The following is a 16,087-nucleotide window of genomic DNA, read 5'->3' as shown; positions in this document are numbered from 1 at the left end:
GACTCAATCACCATTTTTTTTCATGGGCTCTTCTTAGATCCGGCTCCAAGCGCTTTTAAGTGGGCAGTCCCCATCATTCTATGCCAGTGGGTGATGTTATGATGTTAGACTTGATTGACAGTCTGATGTCACCCACTGAAAGTTAGCAGTGGGAATCGCCCACTTGACACATTAAAAGTGTTGAGAGTCAAATTTAAGAACATCCTGTCCAGGTGAGGCGAAGCGAGTATGAAGGCCAAAAAAGAAAAAAGGGGATGGGGTCTGTAGGACTGCAGCTGCACATACATGCTGCTGATTCTATCCTATGATAGGTCCTCTTTAATGCCTTATAGCTGTATTATGACTCTACAAATTTCACAAAGCCATACTCTTGCACCTATGGCCACATGCGGTACCCCCATTTGCTTGCAGTTTCATACAGAAGCTTTTTTTTTCTGGCAGATTCATACAGAATCTTCCAAGAGAGAAAATATTATGCTGTTTTCAAATGCACCATTATAGCGTTATTACCCCCTAGAAGGAATGCCACCATAATGCGGTGGAGGCACGATACATTGGCACTTGGATTTCCTACTGCTCTGTAATACGGAAACGTAGGCAATCTGTGTACCAACATGCAAATAACACTACAGTTGGTTGGATTTGTCCTTGAACCCCTTGTGAATACAAAGACACTACTAGCTTGTTATCAGTCCTTTCTTAGGGCACCTATACTTTTAAATGGTCTCAACAAGCTTCGCATAAATCAATAGTACAGATGAATCTAAAGCCCCATTTACACGCTACGATTGTCGCTCAAAACTTGTTCAAACTATGGCTTTGAGCGATAATCGTTGTGTGTAAACGCTTCCATCTTTCACTCTTCGGCTGAACAATGATTTTTGGGTGAGCATAAAATCCATTGTTCAATCAGAGAGAGATAATCATTGCATGTAAACGCTTCCATCTTTCACTCTTCGTCTGCAAAATGATTTTTAGGTGAGCGTAAAATCCATCATTCAGCCGGAGACAGATAGAAGACCGCATGCTGTGTTCCGCATGGGAGCAACTGATTACATTGTGCCCATTAGTACTATATGCAAAATTATTGCTAGAACTGTCAGTTTCAATCATTTGAAAGATTGTCTTTGCGTGTAAATGAGCCTTTAGAAACTTTGTAATAAATCTTATCAGACAAAAATAGTTCTCTCTCCACTTATGACGCTTCTGTTCTCTCCCCCTCCTGAGTTGTGAAAAACTAAAATCTGTCTGTATGAGTTCCTATATTACAACTGCAAGTCCCAGCCCAACTTTACGATGCTTAGCTTAGACACAAACTAATATCATAAATCCCTATGATACTGTTAGTTTGAGTCACTGGGCTAGAAAGATATGGCCAAATTATGTTCATGTGAAACCACAGAAAATATATGCCTGCTATGAACAATTGCATTTGCTCCACAATTTGGGCTATTTTCTAGCTTTAGTATTATCAGAAGTCTAAAGGTTTTGGCCGTGCCCAGTCACAGTAAGCCATGTCCACTTTTTGCTTTTTTGCAATCTCACGGTGCAATTAAAAGTTTGCACAATTTTGTAACGTGATGATTTGCAACAATTTTGCCACAGTTTTTGCCAAATCTACGTTTGCTCCATTTGTTTAGCATCTGATTGAGGGTTTAACCGCCATGATCCCAATCATAATGAGACTGTAGCATCAGATCTATCTCATTGGGGGAAAACTATAATTAAGTGAGTATATCCAACATTCCATAAATGATCTTTATAACAAGTAGAACTGAGACTTTTTTCCTGATACACACTCAAACTCACTCCAAATACAGAGTAAACGGACAAACTGTTGGCTAGATGCTGGTGCTGCCAAGGGGTGCATAGGATCTTACTGCATACTGTTCAAATAGTGAACTTAATGATAAGCTTGGAAGAAATGTAATCTGCACAGAATTTTGGCCCTAGTTAGATGAAGAAGAAAAAAATAAAAAAAACATGGTGTTTAGTGGGGGACATTCACTTTCATGCATCTTGGGAATAAACACTCAGCCGGTGTAGCTGCGCAGTGCAGAGACTTTGACCGCTGACCCCTGCGCTGAGGTGAGATGTCAGCAGTCACTAACTCGGCAGTGGTTGCTGCCACTGAACTGCTGCTGCAGGTGGGGTGGGTGGAATGCCTGTAGGGTTGCTACCCAGTCAGTGGCCAGTAGGGGGCGGGTTACTATTATAACTGGGACTACTATAGCGGTCACCAATATAGGGGATTGTGTTACTACTGTAGCTATTGTGTGGGTTATTATTACTACTCCTACGACTATAGTGGCACTGTTACTACTGCGACCGCTATGGGGGCACTGTTACTACCGTGACCGCTATGGGGATCAGTATTACTACTGGGACCACTCTGGGGCACTATTACTACTAGGATGACTATGTGGGCACTGTTAGTACTGCAGCCACTATGGGGGTCATTGCTACTACTGTGGCTGCTATGGGGGTCATTATTAGGGCTCTTTCACATGGGCGTAAGTGTACTTCAGCCATAAAATTACACTGCATATTTTTGCTACCAAAAATCACGCCAGTGTTTTTCGGCTGCCCCGGCGTGTTTTCATGTGCACAAATGCATTGCGTATTTGCGCACACAAAAAAATGCAGACAGGCTCATTAAAGTGGTTTGCAAATCCGCAGGTTTCCTGCCTCATCGTTGCATATTTGTGACTACCTATTCATTTCAATGGTCTATTGCGGTGCATAATACACACCAAAATAGGTCAGGGCACTTACATTTACACGCTATTGCACATGAAAAAATATGATCATGACAACCAATCCATTGAAATCAATAGTTATATCACAGCATATGATGCACTGAAAAATTGCGCCCTTAATATGCTGTGCAATACACCCTTGTGAACGAGCCCTAACCATGCAATTACAATTAGCTCTTTGAAGGCAACCATAAGGCTGATGTGATCCTCAGTTAAAATTAGTGCTTGATCCCCTTAGTGAAAGAGCTTTTTTGTTTTTTTTTCTATTTTTTATTTTTCCTCCCTCATTTAAAAAACTCGTAACTCCTTTATTTATCCATCGACGTCACTGTATGAGGGCTTGTTTTTTGCAGGACAAGTTGTATTTTTCAATGGTGCTATTTAATGTAACATATAATGGAATTAAAAACTTTTGAAAAATTCTAAGTGGAGAGAAATGGGGAAAAAAAAAGACATTCCGCCATTTTTCGGTGTGTCTTGTTTCTACGGCGCACTAACTGCAGCAAAAATGACCTGATAACTTTATTCTATGAGCCAGTATGATTACTACAATACCAAACGTCTATGCTTTTTTTTTTGCTGTAGTACTTGTATGTTTTTTTAAAGATATTTAATTTTTAAAAATTATTTTCTGTCTCCATCTTCTGCGCACAATAATTTTTATTTTTTCGTCAATGTAGTTGTGTGAGGGCTCATTTTGTGCGGTATGTCCTGTAGTTTCCATTGGTACAATTTTTGAATACATACAACTTTTTGATTACTGTTTATTACATTTTATCTTGATGACAAGGTGACCAGAAAAGCGCATTTCTGGCATTCTTTATTTTTTTTTCAGACAACGTTCATTGTGCGTGGTAAATAATGCATTACTTTGATAGATCGGATTTTCACGGACGCAGCGATACTAAATATGTATTTTTGTTTTATTATTTAGATTCTTTTATTGCAAATATGGCAAAAGGGTTTTTTAAATTTTTATTACTTTAAAAAAAAATTGATTAGTAAAACTTTATTGTTCTTATTTTTACATTTACTTTTTAGTCCCCAGGGGGGACCACAACATGCGATGCTTTGATCGTTCTTGCAGTATGATGTAATGCTGTAGCATACTGCGATCGGGCAGGCTGTCTTATCAGGCCACCCCATGTCTATCAGGCCACCCATGGCAGCCGGGAGCCTTTCAGAAGGCCCCCGGCTGCCATGACACTCGCACAGCTCCCTGCGATCTCATCGCTGGGGGGCTGTATGGAACCCCTGAACATGATCATTCAGGGGATTTAAGTGCCGCTGTCAGAATGGACAACGGCATTTAAAGGGTTAACAGCCCCGAATCGGCTGAGCAGCTTGTCGGGGCTGTTGGCAGGGCTGTCAGCTGTAAGAAACAGCTGACACCCATGATGTATGGGGGGAGATCGCAGCCTTAGGACATAAAAACACTATGGGGCCATCACTAAGGGGTTACACTAATGCTAAAAACTAGATTAGAAATATACCATTGGCTTATGCAATATTTATGATTCATATCATTTATATTCATTGTTTCTAATTTCCGTAGCACCTAATAAATGTATAGGGACACCTCTGTGTCACAGTATTAGATAAGACAGTGTGTCATAGCAATTATACTGTATAAACGAGGTACTGCAGCTAAAGATGAAATTACGTTCAACATATGCACTACAGATGATGTGTGAGATACATTGTAATTGACCATAAGAAAAGAGAGGATCTTACATCCTGATCATTCTCATAATTACAGTTTCATGCATCACAATAATTTAATACACTCCATAAGTACTGATTATGAGTCAGGTGTGTCACAATATGAAGGCAATATGATAATAACTGTTCTAAAATTAATTGTAGAATTGCTCTAAAATATTTTACCAATGTTTTGTTTCTTGCAGTTCTCCCACAACGAAATGGAAAAGTTGCCATTGTCACTGGAGGTGCAAGAGGTATAGGATTCCACACAGCAAAACATTTAGCAAGACTTGGAATGCATGTGATAATAGGTACGTCATCAATATTATTATGAAATTTCTATTTTTTCTACAGGGCATCGGAAGAACAATACTGTTACGATCGCTGGGCGCAAGAACAATGACCAGCATCCTCTAGCAAGAGGAGCTGGTATTTATGAGCAGCAGACTAGGGGGATTGGGAGGCTGGAGAAACTCCACACACTCAATTATCTCACACCTGTGAAACTGTGCTGCTGGAAACCCATATAGAACAACAGGTCCCAGCAGCACAACCTAACAATTACCATTAGAATGGTGTAAAAATACAGTCCAGCATTTTAATGGTTAGGATGGGGCCAGCAGGAAATCTTCATGTCATTATCCCACTACAGTCACTACTGACAACCGCTGACGTGAAGACAAAATGAAGATCTGTACCGCACTACTTAGCTAAAGGCAGAGTTGTAGACCTGCATGGTGGAATTCTTGCAGAAGGAGTAACCAGGGCAGGCAGCATACAGAAGCAATTAGTCAAGCTGAGTTAAAACAAGATATAACTGAGAATACCTTTGCAGAAAACTGGTACCTTAAACAATGTATTGCTCAGATACAGGAGATAGTCCAATGGTCAGAGAACTTTTTGGAGACTTTTTTTCTTGTAATTTTTCATGTCCCGATCTATAGCGTAATCCTGAAGTCTCGCAGTTTTCACATTATCCGCTGTGCCTTACAATAGACTGTTCTGTAGAAATCACTTCCCAGTAGTCATCTTATTATCATCAAAGGCAGGATTACAATGAATGGTAACACCTCTATTATAAAGCTGGATGCAGATAACATATGTTCACCTAATTCACACTAAGTGTAGTCACTGCTCACCTCCTCCCTGCACAGGCCACCAATAGAGATGAGCGAGCACGCTCGGATAAAGCAGTTACTCGAGCAAGCATCGCTCTTCTCGAGTAACTGCTTACTGGTCCGAGCAGGCTCGCAGGAGGCGGGGAGGGGGGGTGTGAGAGTGAGAGAGATCAATGGAGTCCATATGCGCAGAATCCGCAGTAAAATAGATAAAACCCAAATGAGAAGCCAATTTTCCCCATTTAATTAGGGAGAAGTGCTGAACACGATTGGGATTATTGCACGCAGGCACTTATGAGGGATCACTGCTGATAAGAAAGACATGACAGTGTTTGTGGGGATTGGGTAAGGGGCTAGCATTCTGTTCTAGATGGTTGAGCAATGCTATTATCACTAATGCCTAGAAATGTGCTAATTAATAATGTGTCATTGAGCATGAACTGATCAAGTATCCTGATTAGTGATCAAGGGGCTCAATTAGTCATTACTATTGCAATGAGCAAGAAATGTGAAAAAAAGCAGATAAAAGGAACCTGCCTGTCACATCCTATAAGCACCATAAACTTAAGGCCCATTTAGATGGCACAAGTGTCGGGCAAACGATGCGCAAGGAGAGAAATCTCCTGCAGCCTCCCCGCTGAGAGCTAACGATTCTAGCTCCCGTGCAGGTGCACAGGAGCTAGTATGTGCGGGGACGAGTGTCGGGCATTGTTTGCCTGACACTCACCCCATCTAAATAGAGCTTAAGTTATGGTGCCTATAGGACAGGGAACATGGAGTCCGGGGTGGACTTCTTATACTTCCCCCGTGCCCTTGCTGACACCCCTGAAAATTGGTGCTCGGTCAGTGAACGTTACTCTTTTCTTCAGTTAGTGCGCACACAAAAACTCTGCTTTATGGGAGTGCACACATTGCCTGTAGAAAAGAGTAAAGGCTCATTCACATGGACACATGCAGTTGTCAGTCCATGAATATGCAGCGTTTTCATGAACCGAAACACTGCGTATTCCCTGCATAGATGGCCCAGCTTGCGGTTTTTTGTGTGCGCGTATTAACAGCACTTTTCACACGCACAAAAAAAATCCTGCAAGCAGATCCATTATCCAAGTGTGCTCAATTATGCTTACGCTCATATGAAGCCCGCCTTATGCTTACAAACTGAGCCCTGACTTCCAGGGATGACAGCAAGGGAACGGAGAGCTGGGTAAGTATAAGAAGTATACCCCTAGACTCCACGTCGTTTGTCCTATAAGCAGCATAATTTATGTTGCATATAGGATGTGACAGGTTTCCTTTAAGTGTTCCCTTAAAACATAGTAATATAGTGTGTAAGGCTGAAAAAAATACCTATGTCCATCTGGTTCAGCCTATTACTCTCCAATGTTGATCCAGAGGAAGGCAAAAAACTCTGAGATAGGAGCCAATATTACATAGATGGGTATCTATGTAATATGATACCTCAGTGAGAGGCTGTTATACTTCCAAGCCTCATAGATGTGTATTTCAGCAGTTCAATAGCCAGGTATAGTTGGAAGGAGGCATTGGATTTGTGGGAACCATTTCTAGATAACCAGGGTTTATTATCTATGCTTACATATATTGATTTATGGATGAAACATAAGTAATGGGCATGCTTTAAATATATTAGATATGATAATGTAATTTTTTTTCTTCGCTCGCTGTTCTAGGCTGCTTTATATTTCCTGTCCATAAGAAGTTTATCTAAAACATAAACAGCATTATGCAACAATTTTTATCATTCCGTTGTAATTGCAAGCAATAAACAGTTCTGTGATCTGTTACAGTTGGGAACAATGAAAGTGATGGCAGGCAAGCAGTGACAAGAATACAACAAGACACCTTGCATGAGAAAGGTAAGCATTTTCTATAGCGTCAATACCATAACTGACAGGAAGCTAATGGAGCAGTCTCTTGAATAGTCACACTGCTTAGCAGACCATGAGCCTTTGGCTTCTGCTTCATCTCCGCATTTCTTTGTCATGCTGAACTTTAGTAGGTTTGATAAGTCATAAATAAACATTCCTTCTATCTTCTAGACGTCTATTTACATTCATTATGTAGAGATGCATTCTTGATCATACTTGAACAATGCGGGTTTATGTAGAATACAATATAGGAGAGAACCAATGTTGATGAAGGTATTTCTAGAAGAGTTGAGTCCTGATTGTAATGATGGTTGTACAGAATGTTTTACATTCACAATGCACAGGTCATAATGTAACCATTTCTATATACAGAAATAAAACTCCAGCTCTTCCGTGGATTGCAGCATTTTATTTACATTTCATGGATAAAAACATCTTCAGTAATTGCTCCTACATGTTTCGAGCCGAGTTCTTCTTCATTGCATATTCTTTTTCAGAACGACCATACACAAAAGAACTAAGGAGGGGACAAAAAGTCTCAGCCAATAACAAAATGACTGTCATTATATACAACTGTGAACATCAGGGCATCCAAAAATCAATACATGTTCAAGAGTATTAAAGGAGATGTCTCGAGGAAGCAGTGAATTTTTTTTTTTGCCCAGTCCCCCCCATTAAGTATACATTACTAAGCCCCCCTGTAAATGACATTTCTAGCTGGTTTGTACTTACCGTTCCAGTGTTTCAGCAACTTATAAAAGTTTCCCCAAGATGGCCGCCAGCTCTTTTCCCGTCGCTCGCTGCAGCCCGACGTGCGCGCTCCCGAGACGCTACCAGCTGTGTCTCCATGACAACACGACGCCCCGCAGCCGCCGACCGGACCCACCGCAGCCGCCGACCAGTCACCCACCGCCAGGCAGCAGGTAACCGGCGCTAGCCCCCGGCTCCCCAGCGCTACGCTCCCGGCTCCCCAGCGCTACGCTCCCGGCTCCCCAGCGCTACGCTCCCGGCTCCCCAGCGCTACGCTCCCGGCTCCCCAGCGCTACGCTCCCGGCTCCCCAGCGCTACGCTCCCGGCTCCCCAGCGCTACGCTCCCGGCTCCCCAGCGCTAGACCCTCAGCCCAGGTGAAGGCCCCGGAGCCCAGGTGAAGGCCCCAGAGCCCAGCGCTAGGCCCCGGAGCCTAACGCTAGGTTCCGGAGCCCAGCGCTAGGTTCCGGAGCCCAGCGCTAGGTTCCGGAGCCCAGCGCTAGGTTCCGGAGCCCAGCGCTAGGTTCCGGAGCCCAGGTGAAGGCCCCGGAGCCCAGCGCTGGGCTCCGGGGCCTTCACCTGTCAGTGAACATCACCCCCGACCCATCACTTACCTGGGCGGCTTCTCGGGACAGCTGGACACCTGGGCGGCTTCTCAGAACGGCAGCTCCAGTTTCTGCACCTTCCTCTAACAGAGGAAGGTACAGAATGGCCGCTCCAGCGCGCTCCCGAGCAGTGACAGCTCATCTGCGCATGCGCAGAAGAGCTGTAGCGGGGAGCACACTGAAGCGGCTCGTGCTGGAAGGAGAAGACTGGACTGCGCAAGCGCGTCTAAAAAAGCAAGCTGCCAGCGAATTTAGACGGAACCATGGAGACGAGGACGCCAGCAACGGAGCAGGTAAGTGAATAACTTCTGTATGGCTCATAATTAATGCACGATGTATATTACAAAGTGCATTAATATGGCCATACGGAAGTGTATAACCCCACTTTGTTTCGCGAGACCACCCCTTTAAGTCACCAGATTAACACTGATATGACAAATCATAACTTTGATTCTAACCCGCCGGACATCTAGTTTGCCAAAGTTCCCTCTTTTCAGTAGAATCTTCTCTGATCTCCACCTCACCCTGGTGACTTAACGCACTCTATACCAATTACTTGGAAAGCTGATGTGTCTCCATTGGGCACCTCCTGAAAATGCTTGGAAACCGCTTATGCATTAAATGGGTTTTCCAGGGAAAAACTATTGATGACCTATCGTCAGAATAGGTCATCAATAGTTGATTGGCATGCTGTCAGCGACGGAAATACACGGAGGTCGGAGCGGAAGCAGTCAAAGTCTCCGCGCCGATTTCTGTGTAGTGGCTGGCGCTTGTAACTTGCTTTATTGTTCAGCAAGAAATTTCTCTCTCTTATTATGGCCTTAAGTTTTGCTTGTTCTATTTACCCTTCATGGTATCCTTGTTCTCTTAAACGCTCGCTCACTATTTCCTTTTCTTTATTCCATGAGATTTCAGTTGAAGAATTTCTCCTTGTTCTTATAAGTTCCCCTAAGGGTAATGCTCTTTTTACATGTATCAGATGACGGGACTGTGCATGAAGGAGCTTGTTTCCGGCGATGGACTTGTGGTAAGAAACCACTGCACCTGAAGCCATATTCCTACAAGATACTCATCCAACAAAGCTACTCCTTGTTTTTGCTCCTCTGCTGGAAAACTGAGATTTAAATAATTTTGGTTTAGGTGTTCAATGAAATCCGGTATCCATCTCATTGCTGTCACAAATCATAAGAAGGTCCTCAATATCAATAGTTGCAGATGACACAAAATTATACAATACAATCAATGCAACGGAGGACGAGGTATGATTACAAACAGACCTATATAAACTGGGGGCTTGGGCAGAAAAATAGCAAATGAGGTTCAATGTTGATAAATGTAAGGTTATGCACATGGGCAGGAGAAACGGATGTCACCAATATACACTGAATGGGGTACAGCTTGGGAAAAGTGAGATGGAAAAAGACCTGGGGGTACTAGTGGATTGTAGACTAAACTGGAGTAACCAATGCCAGTCAGCTGCTGCAAAGGCTAATAAAGTCTTAGGGTGCATTAAAAGAAGTATAGGGACGAAGGACGAGAACATTATCCTCCCACTATATAAGGCATTTGTCAGGCCCCACATGGAATACTGCGCACAGTTCTGGTCACCGGTGCTTAGGAAAAATGTTACAGTCCTGGAGGGGGTTCAAAGAAGGGCAATTAAACTAATACATGGAATGAGGGGACTGGAATACCCAGAGAGGCTATCAAATTGGGATTATTTACTCTAGAAAAAAAGACGGCTAAGGGGTGATCAAATAACTATGTATAAATACATGAGGGGACAATACAAGGATCTCTCCCATGATCTGTTTATACCCAGGACTGTGACGGTAACAAGAGGGCATCCGCTACGTCTAGAAGAAAGCAGGTTTCATCACCAACACAGAAAGGGGTTCTTTACTGTAAGAGCAGTGAGACTGTGGAACTCTCTGCCTGAGGACGTGGTGATGGCAAGATCCATAGAGGAGTTTAAAAGGGGACTTGATGTCTTTCTGGAGCGAAAGGATATTACAGGATATAAATCTTAGGTTAACTGTTAATCCGGGTATACAGGCAGGTAGGAACTATTAGGGGTTGATCCAGGGAATAGTCTGATTGCCATTAGGGAGTCGGGAAGGAATTTTTTCCCCCAAAAGGGCTTTTGGTTTCTGCTCTTGGGGTTTTTTGCCTTCCTCTGGATCAACAAAACAGGAGGATAAACAGGCTGAACTAGATGGACATTGTCTTCATTCGGCCTTACAAACTATGTTACTATGTTACTATGTCAGCGAAACAGCCATACTAGATCAGAGAACCCACAAACCAAACATCAGAAACACTTTGCGAACTAACTGTCCAGCGGGCTTGAATCTAAGATAGGATTTGTCATATCGGTGTTAATCTGGTGGCTTAACTCTTTGGAACATCTCTTGGTTTTTAGATGCCTTGCTGTTTACAGATGTTCTAGAATGAATGTCATTCCGTTATTTGATTTTAGATGCCTTGCTGTTCACAGATGTAGCATAATGATGGTCATTCTGTTATTGGCTGTGTCTTTTTGTTACATCCCGATTTTTTTTTTTTTTCGTGTATTTAAAGAATGGTCATTCTGTAAAAGATTATGCTATGAAGAAGAACTCTGTTGGAAACATGTAAGCATAATTTTGGAAGCTGTTTTTATCCATGAAATTTAAATAAAACCCTTTTTTTAAAATTCTGAAATCCACAGAAGTGCCGGAGTTCTGTTTCTATTGCTGTTTACGGTGCACCCGGCAGGACGTGTATCCATGCTGGGAGCTCGAGTTTGGTCTTGGATTTTCTATAAATGATATACTTTTTTGCGGGATACCTCTGTATTGAATAGCATAGTCAATTATAGTATTCAATACCGTTAAACAAAAGATATGCAGATCAGATTCACACATTTTTTAAATGTGTGCCAAAATGACACTCTTTTGGATATGATTGTCCAACACTCACTTAAAGAGGTTTTCCGAGATGTTTGATTTACATAAAATCCAGATCCCCCTGCCATAAAATAACTAGGATTGTAGTCCCTTTTCCACATTCCCGCTGTGTCCCGCACCACCTCTTGGTTCTGAGCCCAGTGCTTGGCTACAGGCTGCAGTCCCGCTGGGTTATGAAACATCACAGGGGCTGCAGCCAATAACAGAGGTCATCACTCGATCGCTGAGCTCTGTCATTGGCTGCAGCGCCTGAGAAAGCCTGTAAACGTGATGACCAGGAACAGCAGCACAGGACACAGAGGGAGTGAAGAGAGGAGCCTCGTGTGGTGCAGAGTGTAAGCTCTCGCCTACGACCTGAAGGTTGCAAGTTCGATCCCCGCATGAATCAGGTAGCCGGCTCAAGGTTGACTCAGCCTTCCAAGGTCGGTAAAATGAGAACCCAGCTTGGTGGGGGGTAATAAGTAATAATTACCTGAAAGCGCTGCGGAATAAGTTGGCGCTATACAAATACCATGATTGGATTTTTGATTTGAGAGGTGAGTATAAGCTTATTTGTTATTTTATGGCAAGGGGCACTGAATTTTATGTAAATCAAACCTCTGGGAAAACCCCTTTTAATGGACTAATACCTGTCAAGCAATTACACTCTCACAATCAGACTTGGCTACTCTGGCTAGCAATACCTATGGACCTTAGGTTTTCCTTTAGGTGTTGCCAAGTGGGATGTGTACTTAAACTGCTACGAATCCCTATGGTGTGTCATCAGAGTAGCCGCTGATTGATAGTATAGACAGACGACAGAGTTGGACAAGTCAGGGGTCAGTACTGGAAAATGACAAAGCCAAGGATTTATCATAGAGTTGACGACAAAGCAAGGTCAGATACCAGGAGGATAACGGGAAGCAAGACAGCAGGCAAAATGGGTTGTCAGACAAGGAAGCTGAGGTCAGAATCAAAGTAATCAGATAAGGTCAGAGTACAGGTAACAGAATAAGTAAGGATAACAGAAACTAGTGCAAACAGCGGGAACCCAGGACCGGTATATAGACTGCACCCATGTTTGTTTTGTTCTAAAGCGCTGCAGAATAAGCATACTTTAAAGTTTAACTGAAAAGGGTGCTCTGAGTCACGGGAGTGGGCCACACCGACCTCTCCCCACCCACATCTAGAGTAACAGTCCCTAGCTGTCACTGTAGATGATCGGGGAGAGGCCAACATGGTGCTGTCCCTGGGACTCAGGGGCTAAACTTCAAAGTGTTTATTCTGAAAGCCACAGCACTTCAAAGTACAATATATATGAGCTCACTGTACATACCGGTCCTGGTGGTGGTTTGGTTTGTATGAACCTGGTGACGAGTTCCCTTTAACTAATATTTGTAGGATCTTCCAAAGATTTCTATGTCCTCACTGTGTTGAAACTCCTGCAATAATTTGTATAGTCACAGGTAAAGCTTTTAGTGAAGTTTATGCTAACCCTTATCTGATGTACCCCTAGTATTGTGCAAGTTCACTTTTATCATGCTTGATAAAGACCTCCTTAAGGTCGAAACGTCGCAGCTTTCTCATGGAGGAATAAAATTCAGGTTTTTTTTCTGCAAAAAGAGAAGTCCTGGAGTGCTGATTTCACCACAAACAAAGTGATTGGTAATTACACTTTTATTATGGTGACTATCTAAATTAAAGGAGTTGCCCCAGAATTTCTAGTTAGCCTCTGTCTACAGGATATGGGATGACTAGCTAATTGGTGGGAGTCTCACTGCTGAGACCCCCTCTGATCTCAAGAATGGGACTCCTGTGACCTGCTATCTGTTGCTTTGGGGGTCGCTCCCTCCCCCCACAGTGACATCACTCTGAATGGAGCGCTGGGCACACATGAGCAGTCAGCGCTCCATTTATTTCAATGGGACTTGAGCAGTGAGACCCACACTGATCAGCAAACTGTGGATAGAGGATAGCTTGAAATGATGGTACAACCCCTTTAAGCAAATGGTATAGACTACAATTGATTCATTAATAATTCACTGGATGACCTTGTCTCGACATTGCAGTATTGTTGTCCATGTTATAAAGTTTACAGTTTTGTTGACTTAATTTCTTAGCATTTTCATTAAAGTGAAAATGAATGAGAAGCAGCATGGGTGTGATGAGGAATGGGGTTTTCTCCGGAAGCTATTCAGTTACTAGTAATGCTTTCTACAAGCTTTGCAAATAAAAGGGAGTTATAGTATCACCGTTCCATTGGCTGAAAACCTTAATTAGCCATCAAGGTATGATGCCTTCTCTTTACCAAAATTATTTTGGTAAAATTTAAAATTTTTAAAAGGAATTGCATATTTGTATATTATTTATATTTTGGGTGAAAAGGTCAATATTTGCAAAAACAACATTCTGATAATTTGTGTGTGAAAATCTTAAACATTTATTCTATGGATTGTTATGATTAAAATAATCATGCTTCTGTAATAATACTGCTTGTTGCCGTAGAAACACATTCATTTTGGGCCTGAGGACCAGAGCAATTTTTCATATCATTCACCATCGCAGCACTCATCATTTTTAAATTTTTGGTTTTATAGCGCCTTTTTTTTGTAAAAATTGTTTTTTTCTAATAGGATTTGAAGCATCTATTCATTATCTAGTATCTTTTTAGGGGGAGATGTTAGCATTTGCGGGAAAAAGTACAATAATGTTACTATGTTACTTGTGTTTTTCCGTTATTTACTAAATACCAAAAAATCCGTTGGTCAATTAAAGTAGTACTCCTGGATTTTTTTTCTTTTATCCCTATTGGTAAATCACGTTCTTCAAATTATATCTTTCTCACCCCGTATTTCATCGAAGAATTATTGGGTGTCGGACTGTCAATCAAGTCTGATGTCACTTATTGAGCGTGAGCAGCGGGGGACCACCCACTTAACACATTAACAGTGCTGGCAGCCGGACCTAAGAAGAGCCTGTCTGGGGATGAGTTATTATGGAACCAAGGAAAACGGGGATAGAATCAGCGGGGCCACAGTTGCCAAGCCATGTACAAAGCATTACAATTAGGCCGGCTTCACCCTGGTGTATTTGTACAGCATGCAGAGAATAGAACTAGTTGATTTCAATGGGTTTGTATAATCTTTTCGTATTTTGCAAGCACTTTTTTTGGCCACGCAAAAAACAAAAAAAAACAGAACATGTTCTATTTTTCTGCATAATTGTGTACCAAAGGTCCCTATTAAAGTCAAATGGGGTTTGCAAATGTGCGTAAATACGCAAGGAGATACGTGAAATACTGCTGGAAAAAGGACATATCCAGAACTCGTTAGAGGGATTAGCCATATCAATCCGTACGGCTTAGTGTCCCGCGCACATGAACGTGGCCTGTGGGCAGAAAAGATGCTGTAAAATACACTACATGAGCAAAAAAGCCTTGTTCAGTGTGCAAATATGTTGCGCTACGCCGCTCGCAATGGTGCATACACTCATGATGAGGAGCCCATAAGCAGCAAATGGTAGTAAAATAATCCTAGCCTGCAGGCTGCTTGTACATGTAATTTAAAAGTCTGAACCCAGCCAATAGAGAGACTTTCTGTCCCGTAAGATCCGCCAAATCTCTTAGTCTTTGACTTTCTTTAGATATACAGCAATTCTTATACTAACATGCAGCCAGCTTTTGGTTCGCCCTACAATCATTCTATGCTCGGCTTTTACTAAGTAGTTTTGAGGTATTTTGATTGCCGGCTGAGGCAAAGCTGCCGTGGCCCATCTTTTTTTTTTAAAAACAACTCTTTATTCCAGTTGCCATTAGGAAAGCATTCAATACATTGATGAAGCAATTTTGGTTCTGTATGAACGGCTATTACATACATAGAAATAAACCATAATTATAGTATTTTGGCGATGCACATACATAAATATTATTGCAGTGTAGAAATGACTGCAGATTGCAGAGAGCCGATTGCTCTTTTCAGGCTGAGAACAATGGAAATGGTTTGAAAAGCTTTTGCAGTGACTTGATTGTAAATGACTTACATAGCCAACTCAATCAATGGAAAAATCCTCATTTTTAAAATCTTGCAGTTACATACATTTCTTATTATAGTCATATTTTAAAGGTTAGAAGTTTTTTTGTAAAAGTTGTGTATGGGAATATTTCTGGAATAATCAATCTCTATTTAACAATAAGATAGCTGCTTTGGGCGGATGGAGAGGGCTAGTCACATTGGCCTCGAGCATGGGTTCTCACCTGATTTTAGTAAGGCTGCACTTACCTGATGGTCTCTTAACATAATAAAAATTCACAGGGGCCGGAAAAGTCTATATGACCAAAAAAG

General features: G+C 42.1%; 1 protein-coding gene across 1 annotated transcript in view; it reads left to right on the top strand.

Moving 5' to 3' along the window:
* DHRSX (dehydrogenase/reductase X-linked) overlaps nt 1-16,087 on the top strand; it is a 298,040-nt gene that overhangs the window by 66,340 nt on the left and 215,613 nt on the right. The window contains exons 2-3 of the mRNA XM_066599884.1: nt 4,667-4,774; nt 7,387-7,455. Of these exons, the coding sequence (XP_066455981.1) occupies nt 4,667-4,774; nt 7,387-7,455 (177 nt within the window). The remainder of the gene's footprint in view (nt 1-4,666; nt 4,775-7,386; nt 7,456-16,087) is intronic.

This window comes from Eleutherodactylus coqui, chromosome 4, assembly GCF_035609145.1.
Source record: "Eleutherodactylus coqui strain aEleCoq1 chromosome 4, aEleCoq1.hap1, whole genome shotgun sequence".
Lineage (NCBI taxonomy): Eukaryota > Metazoa > Chordata > Amphibia > Anura > Eleutherodactylidae > Eleutherodactylus > Eleutherodactylus coqui.
Note: the sequence above shows the minus strand (reverse complement) of the source record. Positions and strands in the feature narration are given on the sequence as shown.